The sequence below is a fragment of the Rhipicephalus microplus genome, chromosome 3 (genome assembly GCF_043290135.1).
Source record: "Rhipicephalus microplus isolate Deutch F79 chromosome 3, USDA_Rmic, whole genome shotgun sequence".
Taxonomy (NCBI): Eukaryota; Metazoa; Arthropoda; class Arachnida; order Ixodida; family Ixodidae; genus Rhipicephalus; species Rhipicephalus microplus.
The window spans coordinates 28,833,087-28,855,087 of record NC_134702.1 but is presented as its reverse complement, the minus strand read 5'-3'; the positions used below and the strand labels follow the sequence as shown (position 1 = coordinate 28,855,087).

At 47.1% G+C, this 22,001-nt stretch overlaps 1 protein-coding gene across 1 annotated transcript in view; it reads right to left on the bottom strand.

Moving 5' to 3' along the window:
• Positions 1-22,001, bottom strand: part of LOC142803653 (calmodulin-binding transcription activator 2-like) — a 573,461-nt gene that overhangs the window by 80,077 nt on the left and 471,383 nt on the right. The window contains exon 4 of the mRNA XM_075889143.1: positions 1,446-1,513. Coding sequence (XP_075745258.1) covers positions 1,446-1,513 — 68 coding nt within the window. The remainder of the gene's footprint in view (positions 1-1,445; positions 1,514-22,001) is intronic.

Below are 22,001 nucleotides of genomic sequence, written 5' to 3'. Positions count from 1 at the left end.
CACAGACCACCTCAATGAAGAAAAGATAGGCATGCAAATGTAATGGTTAACTTTCTAGCTGCGGGCGAGACGATGCAAATGCAAAACTGAGTAAAGTACTTTTCAAAGCACAGCCGTGAATTCCACAGGAAATATTACATGCACAGTGGCTTTAATATTGACCTTTTTCATGATTACACAGCAGCACGTCCGTGCGTCTCAATTGATACTTTATAGAATAAGTTGACTGCTATTTTGCTTACTTGCTTGATTGATCGATTGAATAGATGACTACACGAGTGCAGCTTGCTCATTTGATGTAAACACGGTTCTTATGGTGTCACCTTACTTGCACCGGAGGAACAACAAACTAACAAACCCGCGCAAAAAACACTCGCTGTCTTCACCTGAGCCATGCCTGATGCCATGATTAAAGGGATAAAAATCTGTGGATAAAAAGCATATCAATTGGCGACTACGCATAACTGGTGCGATAACCTGCAAATACGATGTCATCGTTGCCAACCTAACGTCATTAAAATTTTTATTTACGGTGTCCAATTGTGAGATGTGTAGGGCTTAGTCGATGCTAATGGGCACTGCGCGTGGTGTATTATAATTAACGCGATAGTGTATTATGCCGAGGTTCACCACGGCTCTGGTGACGTATATCCGTCACGGCTACGACGTAGTAAGATAGGAAAAATGCAAAGAAAAAAACGAGAGGGATAAGTTCCGTAGCGGGGCGTCGACCCCACGACCTCTCACTTTTGAGAGCGCGACGCCAGCCACTATACCACGGAGCCTACATTGCCAACGGCAAGCCATTTATATACACCAGATACCATTGGTGGTCCTCAGAGCTCCTCAACCTCACCGCGTTTTCGTCATCAGTAGCGAGCTTCCACAACGGCTTCATGTTGTGCACCTCATGCGTTTCGTTGAGCGTGCCCCCCCCCCCCCCCGTCACGTGACATGGCCCCTCGCACTGCGCGTGCGCTTATCAGATCAGACTCGCGATTCAGGAGAGCACGAAGGTCACTTCGCTCGCTGCCGCGGCAGCGTTTGCGAAAGGAACACGCTTGTCACACACGATAAAAAATTGTGACAGTTGTTCGCGCTCGTCTTGTGTATGATTGTGAGCGTTCGTTTTGGTGCGTGTATGATCGTTTCGTGCATGCTTTCTGCCTGAGGTGCGCACTGTAAGTTCCGAGTTGCTTGCCGTTTTTCGCATGAAATTGCAATTTGTTGCTGTAGGCATTCATTCCTTCGCCCTTGTGGCGAAGGTAAACGCTCAACTCAGGACAGGTATCAATTTCGTGTTATGCCGATTCCTAAACACAGGGATCAGCCATGTTTTTTCATTATTATTATTATTATTATTATTATTATTATTATTATTATTATTATTATTATTATAAAGGACTACGATACAAGGTAAAATCAATAACATAGAAAACACTCACCTTATCTTCACCTCCCGGGATAACCACTCCTCGTGCCTGTCGAAGCTGATAAGGATAGCGGCGATTTCCTGCAAGAAGAAAAAAACGAGAAGATTGAATGACGATTCAGTCATATGTTTACCGGCACTATCAAAACGTAAATAATTCAAAAGACACCCGGTCGATCCCCGACTATCGTTCGTCATAACCGTACTCACACACGTTTTTCCAAGGTCTGATAACATGGGTAATATGCTATAGTCCACAACAATCTTCGAGGGAGCGCTGCTATCCAGTAATGGAACCTAATCTCAACTCTAAGCACGGAGTTGCCGCAGCGCTGTTTGTTCAGGTTTAATTATAGTGACACTGACACCGACTATACGGATTATTTTTTTTGCCGACACTTCAGAGTAGAAAACAAGACTATACTTGACATTTTGCGAACGAGAGGCTTTTCCAAATAACCAGACAAAGCTCGGAATACCAAGTGCAGTGCATAAGCGAGTTTCACACCGCCTAGTAGATCTATGCAGTACTAAAGACTCCGTCAATATCTAATACAACAGAGTCTCGAACAGCTACAGAGACACAGCAGCTGACTAATCGCCGGTCTATGTAGTCAGGTTAACACTGCCTATAGTGAACAACTAAGCAACCAGATAATTAACGCAGGAGAAGCATCTCCGATAAAAGCGTTTTGTGCCCGATCTTTATTCCCTATAGGGAGCACAAGCTCGAGTTTGCGCAGCGCTGTTCACCGCCCTAGCGGAAAGAGGGCAAAGCTCCGGTCACTCGGACGGGCCGTGCTTGCATGGTTTTCCCATTGCGCGCGCGAAAAACATGTTCCTTGGAACACTTATCTCGCATTTCGCACGCTATGGGCAGCGCTCCTTCGTCATTCTAGAAAGCAAGCACGCACTACTGCTGCATTGTGGGCTGCTACAAAAGTTTAAACAGGACGAAGACCTGAAAACTGCCCGTCAAGTTCGACAGTTTCCAGTGCAAGCAGTGCGAGGAGCAAAGGCGTCAAGAGTGGGTTATGGCAGTTCGCCGGTACTCCCTGGTCTCGTGACTTCGAATTTTTTTTCTCGTGCACAGTACTACAAAATATTAATTAACTGAAAGAAACGCAATGGCCGGACTCATATTAAAGAAAGCATGTTTGTAAACTGAAACTATAGCAAATAAACAACAGCTGCACATTTGGCGATTGGGCTCTGGCTTTCCGAGACAACCAGTGGTAGTGCGAAAGCGGCGGAGCTTGCTAGCCTAATACACTTAGAATACCGTACGGTGAGCCCTGCAAGTGTTTTATTCAGCTGATGGTTGTAGAGTTATCGTCGCTGCTCAGTGCAAACTGCTTTGTGCTGCGGGTTCGCGCTGAGCGTTTATACGTACAAGTCTTGCAAGCAGCACCCACCGATAAGTTACCATGATGAAATGTTGTGATGCTAGGATCGAAGTCATGAGTTCAATTCCCACAAACGTCAACTGCATTTCCACGGGAGCGAAACGCAGTAACAGTTCACTCAGATTTTGTTTCAAAAATGATTAACAGGGCGTGTTGGTGCTGAATACTTCAAGCGAACGGTGGTATGACACTCAATTTAAACAGAAGTGATGCTCGGTGTGTGTGCAGCCTCTGTCCGTTGTCGTCGCGCCGCATATACACTTCAAATATATTCAGGTGCACGTTAAAAGAAAAAAATAAAACTTCAGGCGGCCGGAATCAATCTAGAGTCTCAATCCACGGCGTGCCTCCTAAAGATATGTTGGTTCTGCCGCGTAAAATATTATGCGCTTGCATGCACCTGAACCATGGGTTATAAACAGCTGCCGCATTGAAAACGGGTTGAAAAAGAACCAAGGCAGATGTAAAATTTTCCATGGCTTCGCGAAATTTGACACGGTTATCATGGGCGAATCTCGGCGTATCTAAAAACATGCTCGACCCTAGTGGGTATTGTGTGATATGACGATGACCAAGGAAGCTGTTAAAGGAGCCCCGGCATCAAATTTCAAGATCGAGATGTGCCCATCATTCAACCACTTGGTACGCCTAGGTCTTCTTGGCCAAATTTGAATGGCGTCCGTCACGCCGAACTTACGTTAATTCGACGTCAAACAGCGTAGAAAAGCTAAGGAGATAAAAAAAATAGACTGCCCTACAACATCGACACTAGTGCTACGTGTTCGGTGTGATACATTCCACAAATATCATCCTGAGCGACGATATGCTGGTGACGATGACGTCGTCGATCTCCGAGTGTGTTTGGAGCCGACTGCCAGCCAAGCTCTCACTAGTAGCTCTCCTCGCTGTGTTGAAGCGTGCCCGCGATTCATCGTGTCGCATCGACTCATTTGCGTTGTGCTCCACTGCGGGTGATCATTCAGAGCGACATTACGTGCCAGAATGTCGCGGAACCACTGCGCAGTGAGAACCTGCACGTCGAGGCGCGGAAAAGTGCGTGGCGTTTCATGCCTTTCCAAGCCACGAACCCCATTGCAGCCAGTGAGTTTTGACTTCGTACGCGCCGTTGGACAGAAGGACTGGACGCCTGTCAACAACAGCCGCATTTGCTCCCTTCTCTTTGCGCCGAGCTGCTACAGAGTAAATCCTGTGTTGGCAGACCAGTTGGGTTTCACTGGCCGTACGAGGCCTCTTCTCGAGGCCGAGGTTATCTCTATACCATGTGCCCTGCTGCAGCTGAAAGCAGCGATTCACTCGCCAAACGTCCGCGACATGAGATGCGTAGCTGGTGTTTCCGAGCTCTGACAGTACAGCCGGGAATGATAAATACACTGAATTTGATGACGCGGAGCATGTCAAGCAATTAAGGATCGTCGCGAATCACGGTGATACCCAATTCCAGGTCGCTTTCATCATCATCACTTGCCGATGTTGACCGAGACGATGGCGGGGACGACGATGTTGGCGACAGAGGCATGCCTACACCTTCAGAGACACAGCTGGGCTGACTGCACGTGCGCTCCTGTGATGTCACCATTTTTTTTTTGTGAAAGCGCCATTAGCTGTGCAGGGGCCTCGACGTGTCTGCGAGGTAGCGCTGCCAGCACTACAATTTGGCGGGCTTTGAACCCATTTTGAACCGCGTTCGATAGCGAATATATTAATCAATATTACAGATACTCATTCGTCACTCAGATGCGTTTTAGGTCGCGAATCGCTACTATGGGGGCCGATAGCTGCTCGTTCACGCAAAAATATTGAAGTGAGTAAATTTAATGTCAGTGCTCCTTTAAAACAACCTAATCGACATTACAATCAGTGAGCACGCTGCGTGATCAGGCATGGATAATATCCGAAATAAAATATGTGCTGCAAGAAACATGCATGGTCGAAGTGGACTATAAATACTTTTTTGTGCGCATCGTTATACTTTCAATGGAGCTGCAAAAAATCAAAAGTGTTATTGAACTTACGATATGACCTTCTTTGCACTGTCACGGACTGCGGAGGGACAAGGGCCTTTGTCAGGCTGTTCGCCTTTAAACCTTTGCTCCTGCAGCGAGCTCTGTATCCGGCTTACTGTAAATAAAAGTACTACTACTACTACCAACATCCGATGAAAACCTCGGCCAAAGTGGAACTCTTATGAAACTGAATACACCGCGTTAAAGTGGCGCCAGGGGCTCAACAGGGCAGGCGTAAGTTCGGTCTCTTCACACTGACTTCCTACTATATTGAAAGCCACGTGACAAACTTGATATTCAAGCAATAGTTATGCTAATGCTTTATACAAACGCATGCGAAAGCGTGGTGGTAGTTTGCCGACAGCTCCGAAAAGGCACGAATTCCACAGCAAATGCGCGTTTTAGCGGTAACAGATATATCATTCGCGCCGTCACCTCACCTTTAATGTCATAGAAAGACAGCTGTTCACGATCGACATTCACAGAGCACTCGCTCAAATACATCGCGTTTGACTTGCTTGGTCCCGCGAAGGTTGTCAGTGAATCGCTCTCAGTTCTGATTAGATTCTCACCATGAAAACGTTTTTATAATCTTTTTAAACCTTCGGAGCAAGTCACAGGTGACGCTGCACGTGGAGGGCGACCAGATAACACTGCGTAAAGAGCGAGTGAACGTGCTCAGATAGCGCAGGTCTAAGGCGGGAGCGGGGTACCGAGCGACCGACTTTTGCTAGAAAGGCGGCGAATGGATGTATTGATATGGCTGTACCCTTTAGATCGGGCGGTGGCTAGCGCCACCAAGCCGTAATACTTAATGAACCAAAAACTAGATTTATTTTTTCCCCTTAAATAGTGAGGTTGAGGATTCGTACTTTGCAATGAAGGGTTTACTTTTAACTCGTGCCTTGACTTTAGCCACCAATCAGATAACCTCCTTCTAGTTAATTCTACCCACTTAAAGTCTATTTTGCCCTCCCTGTCCCTAAACCCCAGTGCTTTGAAAAACTCTGCGCAATCATCCTGAACTATAGGGTGAAGCCCTTTACAGAACATTATCAAGTGTTCGGCAGTTTCCTCCTCCTCTTCACATGCACTGCATACCGTGTCTACTACCCCTTCGTATTTGGCCCGATATGTCTTGGTTCGCAGTACTACCGTCGTCGCCTCAAACAGCAGAGAACTACCTCGAGTATTATCATAGATCCCTTTCCTTGACAATTTCCTGCTTAAAGGTTCGAAAATGCATGCGGCGCAGCGCCCCCTGGCCGAGGTTGGGATGCCCATCATCTCGAGAAGATAGCCACACGCAAACGAGTATATAAAGTCACCGACGACTCAAAGGCAGTAGGCCCGCCACGATTTACGCGTCGCGTTGTGGGGTTCGCGTAAGCGCATACGACGCTTTTTATATTGGTACTGCAAATCGGTGATGACTGTAATGTGTTATTTTAAAACGTATACGTGTCTACATCTGTTATACTTGTTCAATTTGAATTTTGTGTCCCCTCATTCAAAAGCAGAATGAAGTTTGTATCCTTTGTTCCATTTCACCTGAGCAAATGTATGGGTGGAGGGACCTTAGTCAGGCAGAGGTAATCTGCCTTTAGTCCCTTCAATCTAGGCAATCATTGTTTTGTCTGAACAAACAGTGATTGAATGAATTAATGCACGAAACCGAGAAATTCGGCTTGCGTCAACTTACCAGACCGAACATTGAATGTCCGATTCAACGTTTTTTTTTATTTTTCCTCGTGGCAACTTTCGCGCAGACTTACAATGCGCAGATGGCTGGCTATGTTATTCGTGGTCTTTGCCGGCGTTATAGGCCAAACCACGACAGCACACGATGACAACATACGGCAGCTCGGGTTCCCTGACGTTCTCCGAACCTAAAATAAACGAACAGGCAGCCCGAATCGTAAACACATGCCCGCAATGACGGGTGACGATTGGAAAATTCTCTCTCTGATCTCATCCTACTTCTCCGAAAGCCTTCCGTACGACAAACTGTTGGAACTATAGTGACTTTGCAGATGCGTGAATCGTTTGAAGATGTTTTTTTTTTCTCAGAACGACAGGTCCGTTATGTATCAGAGAAAAATGAGACGCAGTACCCAAGTCGCCGCAAAAGTAGTTTGAATTCTACTACTACGTGCACGTAAACGGACGAGTGTAAATGACAACTAATGTGTCGGCGCCATGCATGGCTTTATGTCGACTATTATATTCCACAAAAAGGGCTGGCTACGCATTCATCGCGGATCGGGATAATATAACGCGCCGAACAAATCCGCTGGTTCGCAACGTATATATACGAAAGGGCTCTGCAGCGGCAGCTGCAGAGATAAACGAAAGACGGCAATGCAAGGTTGCGATGTCGACACATCTTCAGAGGCACGCATTTTTGTGGCGAAACGGGCGTTTAGAATAGCGCTGCCGGGACGGCTCCAGCCCGTGGGCGCGGTTCTTTCGCATAGAAGGCAACTGTAGCGAGAACCGCCTCTATACAGGCTCCCTAAGGGCGGACTGCGCTAAGCGTCAGCGACAAGCAAGTCCCCGACACTTTAGCAGCTTCTGCCTCGGCGAGTCAGCGGCTTCGCACCACGGTTGGGCGAACTTTAAAAACGCCAACTCATGTTTCGCCTCAAGACACTGCGGAAGAGGCTTAGCGGGCTCACATCTGTCCTTACAACTATCGCGGCCGAATTTTTGTTTTTTACAACTGGACGAGCTCCTTTGCATTCCTGGTTATTTTTTTTTCCAGCTTTATGAGAAGAATTTTAAAGACAACTCACAGCAAGGGCAGACGGTCCGCAGTTGCGCTTCGAAGCAGCCAGGGTGCGCGAACGTAGAACAAAGCACGCGCCGCCGTCAGTTGCATGCATAATTTATCCGCCATAGTCATGCATGCGCCTTTGAATTCGAGATGATGTCAGACAAATGTTGGAGCACGGAAGGGCGGGTCGGAGACGAAACCAGGTTTTCGCTCGGAAAAAAAGAACGAGCCCGAACGAGAAGCCGACAGCGACCTCGTGAGTTATGTATACTATACGATCGCTTCTTTTAAAGCACGCCGAAAAGACGAGCCTCAGGAAATTTCGGCGTTCTGCACGCGGAAAACAGGCAGGACTTATTTTAGGTTATGAGCCCGGGTCAGTTTGGCGCCGGCCGCGTTTCAATTTTTGACGAGCGAGTAAAGATGCGCTGCCCAAACTACAAGGACTCCCGCCTCCGGGTAAGGAGTCGAGCCACAGTTCAATTCCGCGACAACTATACGCAGCGACGAGACGAGAAAATGAAGTGCTGGGAAGTTGCGCGGAGGCCGAGTCAAAATTGATTGCCTTCGGGCGGTGGCAAAAACCTTTTGCTCAACGGCAGCCGCAGCCGTTTCTGAATGCAATGGCCACGTCCTCCCTCGAGCACAAGAACGCGCAAGGCACGACTCGGCCGAGCGTTGTGTTCCTTATCATATCTTTTTTTAAAACGTTCCCTGCGACGGCAATTTTGAGCAACCGTACTCGGAAAGGAGCAGCGCTTCGAGATAGGTAATAGTGCACTTGAAGTTGTAAAAGACTATGTCTACTTAGGGCAGGTAATAACCGCTGAGCCGAGCCACGAGATTGAAGTAACTAGAAGAATGAGAATGGGGTGGAGTACATTCGGCAAGCACCCTCGAATTATGACTGGTAGATTGCCACTATCCCTCCAAGAGGAAGGTATATAACAGCTGTATCTTGCCGGTATTTAGCTACGGAGCAGAAACCTGGAGACCTACAAAGAGGGTTCAGCTTAAATTGAGGACGACGCAGCGAGCAATGGAAAGAAAAATGGTAGGTGTAACCTTAAGAGACAAGGAGAGAGCAGAGTGGATTAGGGGACAAACGGGGGTCAAGGATATCATAGTTGAAATCAAGAAGAGGAAATGGACATGGGCCGAGCATGTAGCGCGTAGACAGGATAACGGCTGGTCGTTAAGGGTAACTAACTGGATTCCCAGAGAAGGGAAGCGGGTTAGGGGGAGACAGAAGGTTAGGTGGGGGCAGATGAGATTAAGAAGCTTGCGGGTATAAATTGGCAGCAGCAAGCACAGGACCGGGTTAACTGGCGAAACATGGGAGAGGCCTTTGTCCTGCAGTGGACGTAGTCAGGCTGATGATGATGATGATGATGACAAACAGCGCCTAACCCCCACATTCTAGAACGTCCCTTCACTCAACGCTCCACCTTCACTTGAGATAGCCGATGGGAGCGCCATCTCTAGACAGGGCAAGTCACTGCATATCAGTGATAATTTGCAGCTATTCTAGAGCAGCGCAGCCTCATTTTCAGCCGAGCAGCGGCGCAGTGCTCAACTCTGTCAAGTGAAGGGTGAAAGCCGAGTCGAGGAGCGTTTGTGAATACGGGGGTAAGAGATGCAAACGTACGGACATGCGCTGACGAAAATGTCCTCACCGCGAGACGGCCATTTTTCTTCGCGGGCGCTATCAGTAACGTTCGGGAACGCACGTGCCGACGCATGAAGACAGGTTACTCAGTCCACCGTCTTGGTTCGGGCAAGTTTTTGCGACACGTGCACAGAACTAACCAGCACGAAAGACGAAGACTGCAAGTTATCGCGTACGCGCGTTCTCAGCGAGTTCGTCTTTTGCAGTGATGAACTTTGCACCTCGTAGAGGTCTCTCGAATTTATGCCGCAGTTTTATGCTTTTCGTAAAATAGAAGCGAAACCCTGTACCCCAAAGTTTAAAAGAGCCCGACAGTATTCACCCAACTAATTCAATTAAGATTTAATTAGACCAACAGGGCGTACGGCTGTTGTAGTTTTAGAGCTTGCAAAGCGTACAGTACCGCGCACTGAAGGGAAAATACTCTTGTCGAGAGAAAGCGCCTGGAAGTACTGCACGCTCAGGCGTAATTCTGGAGCAAGAGTACAAAAAAAAAAAAAACATCAGTCGGTGTCTAATGCGCGGCCTCGTGCGCAGTGAAGTTTCCGGTATAGTTTTGTTATTGTTGGTGTTGGCAACTTTACGATGGAAGCCATCAGGTAACGGAAGAGGAGGAACCGGAGACAGACATAGGCACCGACCTTTGCTTGCATACTAAATAATAATAATAATAATAATAATAATAATAATTGAAAGTCGAAAAATAACAAGGTATAATTGTATACACCCAGGGGCAAGCCTGAAGAATGGCCATAAATGAACGTGATAGCGAAGACACACGCATATGAACACAAATAAAAGCTCAAGTAAAAGCTTCGCGCCGCGAAGACCCATAAAGGGATGAAGAAAGAGCTACACTGCATTGAACTTCCGCTTCGAACGATCAAAATACCACCGAGATAGTCACCACGATCGCCGGAAGAAACGTAAAAAAAAAGCCGACTCGACGGAAAGACATTACCGTCGCTTATGAATTCCCCAAGAAGGCTTACTTAATTTTTTTGTTCGCCCCCCCCCCCCCCCCCGCTTCAATTTTCGTTCGTTCGCGCTTAACCGCAAGCCGACGTCCCCGAATAATAGGCGCCGGCGGAGATAAGCCTTCCGTGACTCACGCGGCGACGGCGTTTATACGGGAAACGTGCGCATCAAATAAGCGCGGCCCGCCGAGGACGGAAAGTTTCCGGTGGCTCGGCTTCTTTTGTATCAAAAGAGAAAAAGCGGCGAATGCGTTTTCGACGCCGGGGGAGAAGTGTTTACGCGACTGTTTCGCCGGCGGCAGCCAGAACCGCGCGCTTTTCCGGCGCGCTGAACCGAATAACGCGCCCGGGTGCGCGCGTCAAAGCGTTGCCGGGGCTTTAACGACTCTTACCCTATATATACGACTAGGCGCTTTTCGCTATACGGCCGCTCTGTAGACGAAGTCTGATTATTTTTAGTGTATCCGTACTTCGAGCTCGCGAATCGACAAAGTGAGCGATGGACGTCTTCGCGTTTCTCGAGTATTAAGACATTCATTCGCCAGAAAGAGTATCACACTGTCCCAAAGAAAAAAAAAAGCTCTTGCTATAGAACTTAGCTTCTGTTAGCGCGGCACATATGAAAAGGAAAGAGGAAAGAATACAGAGACGACAGGACAGGTAGGCGCTAAACTTCCAACTGTTTATTTCATGCCCTTGACACCCATCTTATACATGCGTAGAAACACGACTCATCTTGCACGTGGTGACATCCCAAGAAACGTCATTTCCTTATCTGTCAAAGCAATCGAAGGTGAACTCACACACAAGTTTCCCATTTTTTCTATTGCCTCGGCTTCTTTGATCTCACGTGTCAGCTGATTGCGAGACCGGCTGATAACGGTGCAGCTATACAGATCAGGGGAGCACCCACACCCCTTGCAGTGCGCCGCCTTGCTATAGAATTCTTGCTATAGAATTAACGCATGCGTTGTTGACAGAAGATAAATGACGAAGCTTTCAAGTGTTTTTTTTATCTTCTCGAACGAATATGGAAGCGTAATTGTCCGTACGTGCACGTCACAACCTGGAAACTGCTTATCTTTCCCGCAAGTTCTAAGGTGAAATCAATCAATAAATCATGTACTGACTTAGCCTGGCTATGCTGCAGGTACGTTTTAGTGATATGAAACCGCGAATGAAGTCGACATTTCAGCAGACATCCTTTATGAGCTGTATGGACAGACTGCTGAACAGATTAGATTTGTGGGTTTCAACGTCCCAAAACCACCATATGATTATGAGAGACGCCGTAGTAGAGGGCTCCGGAAATTTCGACCACCTGGGGTTCTTTAACGTGCACCCAAATCTGAATACACGGGCCTACAACATTTCCGCCTCCATCGGAAATGCAGCCGCCGCAGCCGGGATTTGAACCCGCGACCTGCGGGTCAGCAGCCGAGTACCTTAGCCACTAGATCACGGCGGCGGGGCAGACTGCTGGACAAGTAAAGACGTATGCCTTCCATCTCTTGTCCCCTTTGTATATCGTACGTGTTCTTGAATGTGGACGTGTAAATATGACTTTCTTCACGAGCGCTCTCATATTGAGGCGATGCAAGAGCACGTTAGCAAAGAGGAACACCGGAGCCCACGGTTTTACAAGCCGTTTGTGGAAATATTATTCGATTTGTAACGAACTCACGGAGGGCAGATTGCACAGGACAAGGCGACCTGCAGGCGAAGGTAGACAGGCCCTTTCGTATGCCCCGTGTTAAGACTGTTGTCTACTGCACTGTCTGGAGAACCAACTTCGGACATTGCAGACAAGCGTCTCGACCTCAACACAAGCCACAGGAGATCGACCGACCGTGACGGCACAGTGACAGCGGCAAGCCATAACCATCTTGGCTGGATAGTGCTGTTACATCTTATGAAAGAAAATAACTTGGCGGACAACTCAATCACTGAATTGATACTGAATGAGAACGCGTTGACGTTATAAAAGTGAATGGCGAGAAATAGCCGACATTATCTTTCACGCATCCAACCTCCGCCAACTAAAGTCAACGCCAACATTATAGCCGGTGCTGACTGCACGCGACTGAAAGGCGGTAATGAAATATGGGCAGATAGCATCCGTCATCATCATCGGCACACTTTGAAAAAGTGGGTGAAAGAGACTAAGCAAGAAAGCACATAAACAAGAAAAATCATAAAACGTTAAAGCAAGGCAAACAGTTATCGTAAGCGCAGGGTTTGCCGACGACGCCAACGAGCTCTGTAAGAAATTTTTTGCTGCGCCATGGAGATTCTTCCAAATCGGGCACAACAGGGATCTCGCACACGATGTGACCACTGATCAAGCCCTCTTACCTGTGCGTTCGAGCAACGCTTTATCAATGTGGTCTGGCGTAAAGAAACAAGCGAACTTAAAGAAAACCTTCGCGATACGTCAGCGCTGCACGACAGCGGACGTACAGATTATGCGCCAGAGTGCGCGAGCTCCTTATCTGTACCAGTTACCAACAGTTGCTCTACAGAACGGCGCGGTTGCCTGTCGGGCAACCAACCGTGACAGTGATGCCCAACAGCGGCCACACACGTTGCTCTCCGTCTTCATAGCCAAAATGCTGCTGAACGAGCCAGTACCCAGCACAAAGGCCGGCGCGTGTTTGTATGCCACCAGACGCGCTCAGACCGAGACTTCGCCGAGGACTCGTTCTAGCAAAGAGGAGATAAGAGGCACAGAGCTTGCCGGCTATACGCTGCACAGCAATGCCGCGCCAATAATGGGGCCGTCAAGAGGCGATCGAAACCCGAGACGGCTCGGTTGCGAAAGTCCACGTGCGCGTCCTGCACGCACGCACTATGGTGGCTCCTTCTGGCCACCATACACGCACACATGGAGAGACATCAGATGGCGAGCACCAAGAGCGCAAAACAAGGAGGAGAGAGAGAGCTCATCCGCGCTGAAAGAGAGCCGGCTGGCACGAGGCGCGATGTATAGCGTCACGACTTTCTGTCTGCAAGGGGGAGATGTACCCCAGCTTAGGGCTGAAAAAGGAAGGGGGAGCGGTTGGCGGAAAGCGGTGACGCAAGATGACGGCTGTTGAGGGCAGATGACGAGTGAGTGAGGCGATAGCTGGCGGTGGATGCCAGCGCAGAGTTAGATGACGGCTACGCTGCTGATACTCGGGTGTCGCGGCGCTTCGAAGTAATTAAGGTGACGCGAGAGCTTTGTTCGGTGATGGCATTGTTGTTTTGCAATCTCGGAGAGGCTCGTCAAGCTATTCTACGCAGGGACCGATGTCACATTTAAGAGGACAGGAGAAAGGCAGAAAGAGCTCACCATAAAGATAAAAAAAATCAGGTACGTACGGTACGCCACCTTACACAAGTAGTGGACAGAAATAAAGGAAGCAGCCAGGCAAAAATGGCAAGAACGTTGTCGGTGCACCAGATTTCGCAGACATGACCCCTACACAAAACAGCCAAGTCATGGGCGTCGGGAGCATTTATTTTGTCTAGGACCGCCTGCAAACCCGTGTTGAATCACCGTGGCGGACGGGAGTAGGAGGTGCTAATGTTGTGGCTTGAGGAGCGCAACTGCTTTTACCCCCCCCCCCCCCCCCCTGCCGACGCCATTTCTCGAAGTAAAAAGATATGACGTGTACCCGTCGCGTTAGTAAACGTTTCTGAACAAGAACAAATACGTAAAGCAAGCTCCAATAGAAAAAAAAAAGAAACGCTTTCGAGAAAAAGGAAATTAAGTTACAAGCTTGTGCAAATAGATGAACCACCAGTGTGTGAGGCACACTTGAAAGCGCCGAGGTGTCGGTTAGATTTCTCGTTTGTACACCACCGCAACAGACGGTACCAGACTCCGTACAGGTCTTCTTCGAACACTGAGTATGGTGGAGCACTTCCCTCGACTGAAGAGTACTTTTTATTCCTAGGTGGAGAAGCGGCTTTGCGCAACGGCGTCAGGGCATTCGGCTCCCTCGAGTTCAACAGCATGGTGCAACACACAAGAATCCCTGTTCAGACCGTTCCTCAATCTCCATCCCTTTCTTCCCATTTCAATTTCTTTTTTTTTCTTTCTTCTTTTTCCCCTGCTCCGTCAGAGATACTGCAAATTGGAAAGATAGGACGACGCGCGACGGACAAGAAAAATAAAAACGTGACGAGCTGCAAAGTCAAGCGAGACGCCTTCACCACTCCACCTGAGCGCAGTTATAAACGGCAGTAAAATGTATAGAACTACCGACTGAACTATCGATTTACGAGGACGTTACATCACGGGTTGCGACATGCGTTGTTTGTTCCTTTGTCCCTCATATTCCCGCTTTAAAATACACTTCAAGAATTAACGTTACTGTATCATTTTGTCGCATTATCGTTCTTTCTAAATGCAGTGATAAATCTCAATTTACATCATCTGAGAAATGGGTACACAAAGGATGGTGGCATAACATTAAATGACGACGGGTCCCTGTTCAACGCACTTACGAGTCGCATTAAAATCGAAAGAAACAAAGATAAGCGCTAGGTGGAGCAGATGACGCAATGAAAGGCGATTAAAGGGCGAAATCCGAAGCTGAAAGCTGGAGGAGAAAAGAAGACTCAAGAGAAGAAGCTATGTGCCGTACCACCAACGAAATAACGATAAGTGATGAACTTGACACGTAACGAGACAGGGGGACGGCGCCAATACAGATTAAACAGGAGTTTTTTTTTTACTCTTGGTTTTCACGCAAGGAGAAAATAAAAGCAAAAAAAAAAGAAAGACAGATAAAGATTCAGCCAGGTCCCTACCATGAAATGCGTGGGGCAGCAAAGCTGTAAGCGCGCGAGTGAATATCTCCTGCTAGCGATATCACCTGCATCATCATCATGCCCATCATCAAAATTTAGCATAACCCTTACAATTTCGAATTACATCATCATAATAATTTCGAAAGCACTTAATTGTACTCTTGATTCACTCACCGCTATCATCGCATCAACTACGTGACTACTACTATTACTACTACTGCTGCTACTACTACAGCTACTACTACAATTGCTACTATGACGACAATGATGACGACGACTAACTCACAGGGTAGACAAACATAAAGAAAGCTTCATTTCAAGAGAGTGTAAAACTAGCTATAGAATTGGGTATTCCAAACTTCTCCAGAAAGATAGATATGTGGGGTTTAACATCCCAAAACCACCATATGAATATGATAAACGTCGTAGTAGAGTGCTCCGGAAATTACGGCCATCTGAGGCTATTTAACGCGCATCCATATCTGAGCACACGGGCCTACAGCATTTTCGCCTCCATCGAAAATGCAGCCGCAGCTCCCGGGATTCGATCCCGCGACCTGCGGGTCAGCAGCCGAGTACCTTAGGCACTAGACTACCGCGGCGGGGCGAAATTCCCGAGACAATGCAAGAAATAGAAATTAAGAAGGAAGAAATATTAATGTCCCAAGAGGCACCGCGCAAGCGGTAATAACGAACACGTAACAAGGCACACAAGTGGAGCGCCATAACGCGGATCACCATTCAGAGCCCAGACTGGCTTGCGCAATCACTCCGCCAATTTGAGGGAGTAAAGAGAGAATAACAGAAGTTGGGTAAGTCGAGTAATGGTAACGGTAGATAACCGGCGAATAATTAGAGCAACGCAAAGCCTGAAACCCCCAGAGAACCGAAAAGTAAACGCAGCCAAATGGAAGCTTAAGCTCGGCGTTAACTCCGACGTCACCTAATCGGCTGACGCAAGACACGCATGATTCTACACACTAGAGGCCCACATCCTACGTTGAACGTTAATTGGGCTAACGAAGATGATGAGACACCGGTGGAAAACGAGCGAAGGATAATCCCGATCGTTTTCAAGAATCCTCAAGTGTGTAGGAGCCTCCACACTTGAGGATTCTGGTGACGGTAAACGCTTTGCCCGAATAGCGTTTGCTGCGATTACACAATAGCACTCCGTAAAGGGCGAGTTGTGTTTTGGAAGGAATTATACGTTTCGAAACCCATATAGTCGCCAACATTGCAGTTGACACGCTTTCCGAGAAGGAACATTTCCCGCGGCGATCGTGCAGTCGTTATGCCGATAGCTGTCGCCACCGTTTGCGATCCCGCAGCCTTCCAATCAGGAGACGTTATTGCGGAAGCAACGTTATTGCAAACACGGCCTGAGAACACTTAAAGTAACACGGACCTTGCTCACCTTGGTATCGCCTTCGACAGAATATAATTATAGCCGTCAAACGCGCGCGACAGTGAGGACAACGCGAGTTTGCTAACTGATGCGTAAACATGTAAATATAAAACTATACTGCAGATTCATTAAAAAAATGCTTATGATGGAGCGAAGCTAAGTTCCAAGGGCCACAATGTCTACGTTGAAGTAACCGAATAGTATAAGGGACAGACAGGTGTACGGACGGATGGATGGATGGACAGACACATGGAAGGGCTATTTTAAACCTATATGCACGCTATGAACACTCCATGTACGGTATATGTAACACCTGTGTTTCGAACCGACGGGAAGCTACGACAACGACGTCAACCGATATCGTGAGAGCCTAAGAAGCTTGGCTCCTAAAAAAATATGGAGGGGTGTAACAAGTTTTCCTCGATGTATCTGCCCAATAAAAATATGTACCGTATGTTTAGGGCCATGGAATAACGCGCGGCGAGCATCCAAAACAAGAGAAAAAAAAAGTGGAGGCCGTTATGAATGCTCGCCGCTCTCGGCGAGGTAAAACTTCACCGTTAGAAATTACGAAGGAGCAGTTGCATACGATAACGCATTCTCGGTGAGAATCCGCGCTGTTGTGAAAGCACCCTTTCCCATTATACGCTGAACTGTTTGCATGCTGCGCTGAAGCACAGGAAAAACATCAGAAGGACATCATTAATACAATGCGCACTTCTCCTGTTCCGAAGATCCTAGCAACAACAAGCTGAGCACAAGCACAAGTTAAATCACTAGTCAAGACAAAGCCTTTCGTTTTATGGACAACAGTAGAAAGGCAAGCAGCTCCGCCATGGAAGCCCAGCGCTCAGGCCACAGGTAAGTGAGAACGATAAAAAAGAGCAAGATGATAAAAAAAAAAGGTAGTGAGAACGATAAGCTTACTTCATCGTAAAGGAAAGCAAGTTGGGCTGCGACCACGCTGCGACTTTATGTCTTCTTTGTTTACATCGGAACTGTAATTCCTTCCGCTATGACGCCTCGCATTTGCTAATGCTGTCATCATCATGAATGGCCTCTACTTCTCTAGCACGCGCAACGCAATAACTCGGCCGACCCCAACTCTTTTCGTTCTTCTCCGCAACTGCTGCTTTTCTCTCCGAACACGTGCGCCCGGTGTGCGCTGACGCACTGCACCGATGTGTCCGGCGTGGGGTGCAATAACTCGGATGGGTGACGGACGACTGTGGATGACGGAAAGAGCGAGAGAGAAACAAAGAAAAACAGAAAGAAAAAGAAAGAAAGAAAGAACTGGAGGTAAAAAAAGACGGATGAAAATATGTGACGCTACGATGATGACGCTACGAAGAATGGGTGACGTGGCGTGGCTCATACTCCATGTTTATTCTACTCTGCACTTCTTCCTTCTCGGCTTCTACTAACCATCACTTGATACGTCACACGATTCCCCCTCCCCCCGAAAGAATAGATGGATTACGAACAAGAAAAATCAAACAAGGATAGGGTAAAAAGTCACAAACGTCAAAATTCAGAATTGGTCCTATGCTCCAGGGTAGTTCCGTAAACTTTCAATGACTTCAGGGGGAGTGCAGCAGTCCGGTTAACGCAGGAGTTCTGGTGGGCGAGGCTGGTGGTTGCGTCCAGGATAACACAAAAATGCTTTGGACGTGGAGATAGGGGTAATCACAGCTGGCATTATTGTGAAGAATGAACGAGGTTCGAGCATCTTGCAGAATCGACAGTTCCGATATTGCAGGCATTGAATGCCTCGTCGTGGGGGATACACAGGCCGTGCAGGCATCTCAGGTGCGCGCTGATCGAGGTTGATTGGGCGCTGCCTGTGTTCTTGCCGGGTACAAGGAATGCTTTTGAGGCTTTTGGAGATTTTTTTACGGCAATGTCGTAGATGTTCTGATCGAAGGCGCATTTTCAATCTCTGGTGGATATAGATATAGATATAGAAATACACGAAGAGAGAAGGAGATGGAACGAAACGGACACAAAACCAGCTACAAGAAACAGAGAGCAAGTCACAACGAGAAAAAGTGAAATAGAGAGAGAGAGAGAAGAAAAAACAGGAAGCGAGAAATGGAGACATAGAGATAGTAAGAAAGAAATAGAAGTGAAAAACAGCGAGAGAGAGAGACAGAGAGAAACAGAAAAAACAGAGTAAAAAAAGAAATACGAAAAAAATAGAGAGAGAGAGAGAGAGAGAGAGAGAGAGAGAGAGAGAGAGAGAGAGAGAGAGAGAGAGAGAGAGAGAATGCGTGCCAGTCGATACGTATCCATATGTAAGAAAGAGGACGCAGTAAACACGGACAAGAATTCACACACGATCAGCACTGCCCTGTGCAAATTATTGACCATCCTTGCTTCTAGATGTTTTTCATAACTGCGGAGAAAAAACGGAGGTCAGAAAGAGAAAAATGAAGAGAGACAAGGAAAGTATCCAACTCTGATTTTCTTTCAGAAAAAAAAAGTGGAACGCTAGTACACGACACATTCACGACCCATTTGAAATTGATCTACAAACTAGCACAACAAGTTCTTTTACGGTACATTTCTTCACGCTTGGCTCTACTAGTCTGAAGCAGCCTTCATTTTTTTATTCATAAGAACTATTTAATTGAAGTAGCCCAGACATTAGGCCGATTTGAAAGATAATAAAAATAATTAAATTTTAAGCTTGGTTGCGCACCAGTCCCCATCCATATATTCAGAAATTGTACACGTCTGAATGTCCTTCTACCTCCATCTGGATAAAATCTCGCAGGGTCTACTGTGCATTAAACTAAGGCCACTCGATGGCCGAAGCGCTCTTCTTTTTATAGTAGACGCATTGATTCTCAGCCGCCACCCAGCGCAAGCTTCCCACACCTTGCGTAATTTTGCATGGCCTCCGTGATCGGGGGTATTGCAAGCTACCTGCACCTAACCTGATTTTGCACTGCCTACTTGATCAGCTTGCAATTGACTAAGCGACGGTGTCAGGTGATGACGTTGCCACGTGATTGCGTAGTTACGTCATGATGATGTTACATGGTTTGGCGATATGTGACCTCGTGATGACGTCATACGGTGGCGCAATCACGCAATGATTATTTTTTTTCAATCACGCGTGTTGACGCTGTAGGTCGATTTTCGCGCTTGATACGGCATCTAAGGCTTTAGCCTTAAACGCCTTCATCCTCTAAACACTCTCGTAGCCTTGAACAAGCAGGTAAGCGGGATTCATAAACGCAACAGCCACCCCTCCTATCTCTTTTCGCGCTCTCGGCTCGTTTCCCAGATCCACGCGCATAGAATACCGATCCGAAGGCCACAGTCATTCTTGGTTAAGCCATTGACGCAAGGGCCCCTCCGAGGAGCCCGTCGCACGTTAATTACATCTACAGCCGGTTCTCACGTGTCAGCTCCTCACTGGCGGCCGCTACCCCACAAGCAAAGAGAAAAGACAAGCGAGTAAGGTTGCGACACGGGAGGCCCGTCGGCCGTAGGAAGGAGCGGTGGCAGGCTGGACGCTTTGACTGTCAATGAGGCGGCCAGGGCGGCAAGCGCTTGCGCAACACCGCGCACAGATACAAGGCCTATACATACTTCGCCTAATCAAGTCAGTGCAGTGCAGCGAAAGCTGTAGGTCTCGTGCCGCAACGAAAAAAAGCATGAAGACACGTCGCTCTGTTGTCCGGCTTAATCACCCTATCCACGACGTCACCCGAGTGAACGCAAGCTTCACTGGAGCAGGAGCGGAGCACAGTTGAAGAGCCATACTCTAACCTCCGTAATAATAGACAGGCGTCATTCGTTAATCATAGGCTAACGCTAGCACTCTAGTATTCTTTCCACTGCATGGAATTGATGGGACGAAAAATACTTCTCGCTGTTGCCGTTAGGGGGCCCCGCAGGCGAACAAGAAAAGTGGAAAGGAGTATTAGTGAGAGAAGGTAGCTAGAGAGAGCGATGCTTGTTCAGCGACTTGTTGCACCAATCCCTCGCTGCCGCCGATCAATGTCTGGAGGAAGAAATCGAACATTCGTAACCTTTGCGAAGAAGCTTTTCAGATATGAAATGTATTGAGGAGAAAAATCATTGCTTGAGAGGAACAAGGATGCACCGAGAAATAGTAGTGGGCGAATACCCTGAGCTTTTGTTCATTGGATCAATGCACCAGCCCACTACTCAGAATGAAAGTAACGAACGAAAATAAATAATCCAAAAAAAGAAGGGAAAGAGTCAGATGAGACACTGTGCTTACTTTTGTTTTAGAATATTCCGTACGAAGCTTATAGATATATATGTAGGCTGTTTGGGTAGATAAGCACCAACAATATGGTCAACAGAGCCTCAAATTCTAAAGGTTCTCAAGAATTTTCAAAAGCGTATATTGAGCTGTCGGTTGAGTCTCGGAAGTGATCGCTTAAGCCCGCAGAAATTTTACATATAAGGCGTTGTAAACATTGAGAAAGCAGAACGCCGGTTGCCATAGTTACCGCCCAACGTACGGAGGTTGACAGTAATAGAAGGATCCATTAGAGGGCTAGTTTTTAGATGTCTTGTTACGTGGGCGCCCGCAGGTTTTGGTCTTGAAGGGTGCAAAGCCGTGTTGCATCGCAGCATTGGGAAACACTGGCAGAGGTTGTGGAGGTTGCCCTCCCCCTGCCTAGGCCCATGTCTTGATATATAATATACAAATTACGCGCAGCAGAACTAAATGTAGACAATGAAAGACACATGAACGACTAAGTAGTTAATGCTCGAGCACGAACGTTTTGCCTCAATAAGCGTCCATGCAAGTCCACGTTACTTAGGCTGATGTGAAGTACTTAATGCATGTGGCTGCCGGCGGTTGCTTGTGGTCGTTTGTTTATTTACTTATTTATTTATTTATTTATTCATTTATTTATTGGTACTGCGATTCCCTCGAGAGATTTTAGCAGGTGGGTACAAAAAACAAACAAACATCAGCATATAACACCAGGCAAACAGATGGAACAGTCTATCACATTTCACATAGTAGGCAGCCATGTAACACAAAACAAACAAATAAATATCACTTGCGTTTACAACTATCACTTGCGTTGAAATAATAATAATAATAATAATAATAATAATAATAATAATAATAATAATAATAATAATAATAATAATAATAATAATAATAATAATAATAATAATCACCGGCATTTAACGTCTCAAAACCACGAGATGATTTTGAGAGACGCCGTAGTAACGGGCTCCAGAATATTTGACTCTCCGGGACTATTTAACGTGTGCCTACATCTAAGCGCACAGGCCTCAAACTTTCTCGCCTCCATCGAAAATGCAGGCGCCGGGATTCGATCCCGCAACCTTCGAGTTAGCAGTCGAGCGCCAAGACCACTACAACACCGCGGCAGGGCCATGGTAGTTTTAGGAGCGACCATTTCGTGACCCCTTTAATAGACCTTGAAGTACAAGTACTTAGTATTGAAGGAAAGATAACCATTTCGATAGGAAAAAAAAAAAAGGT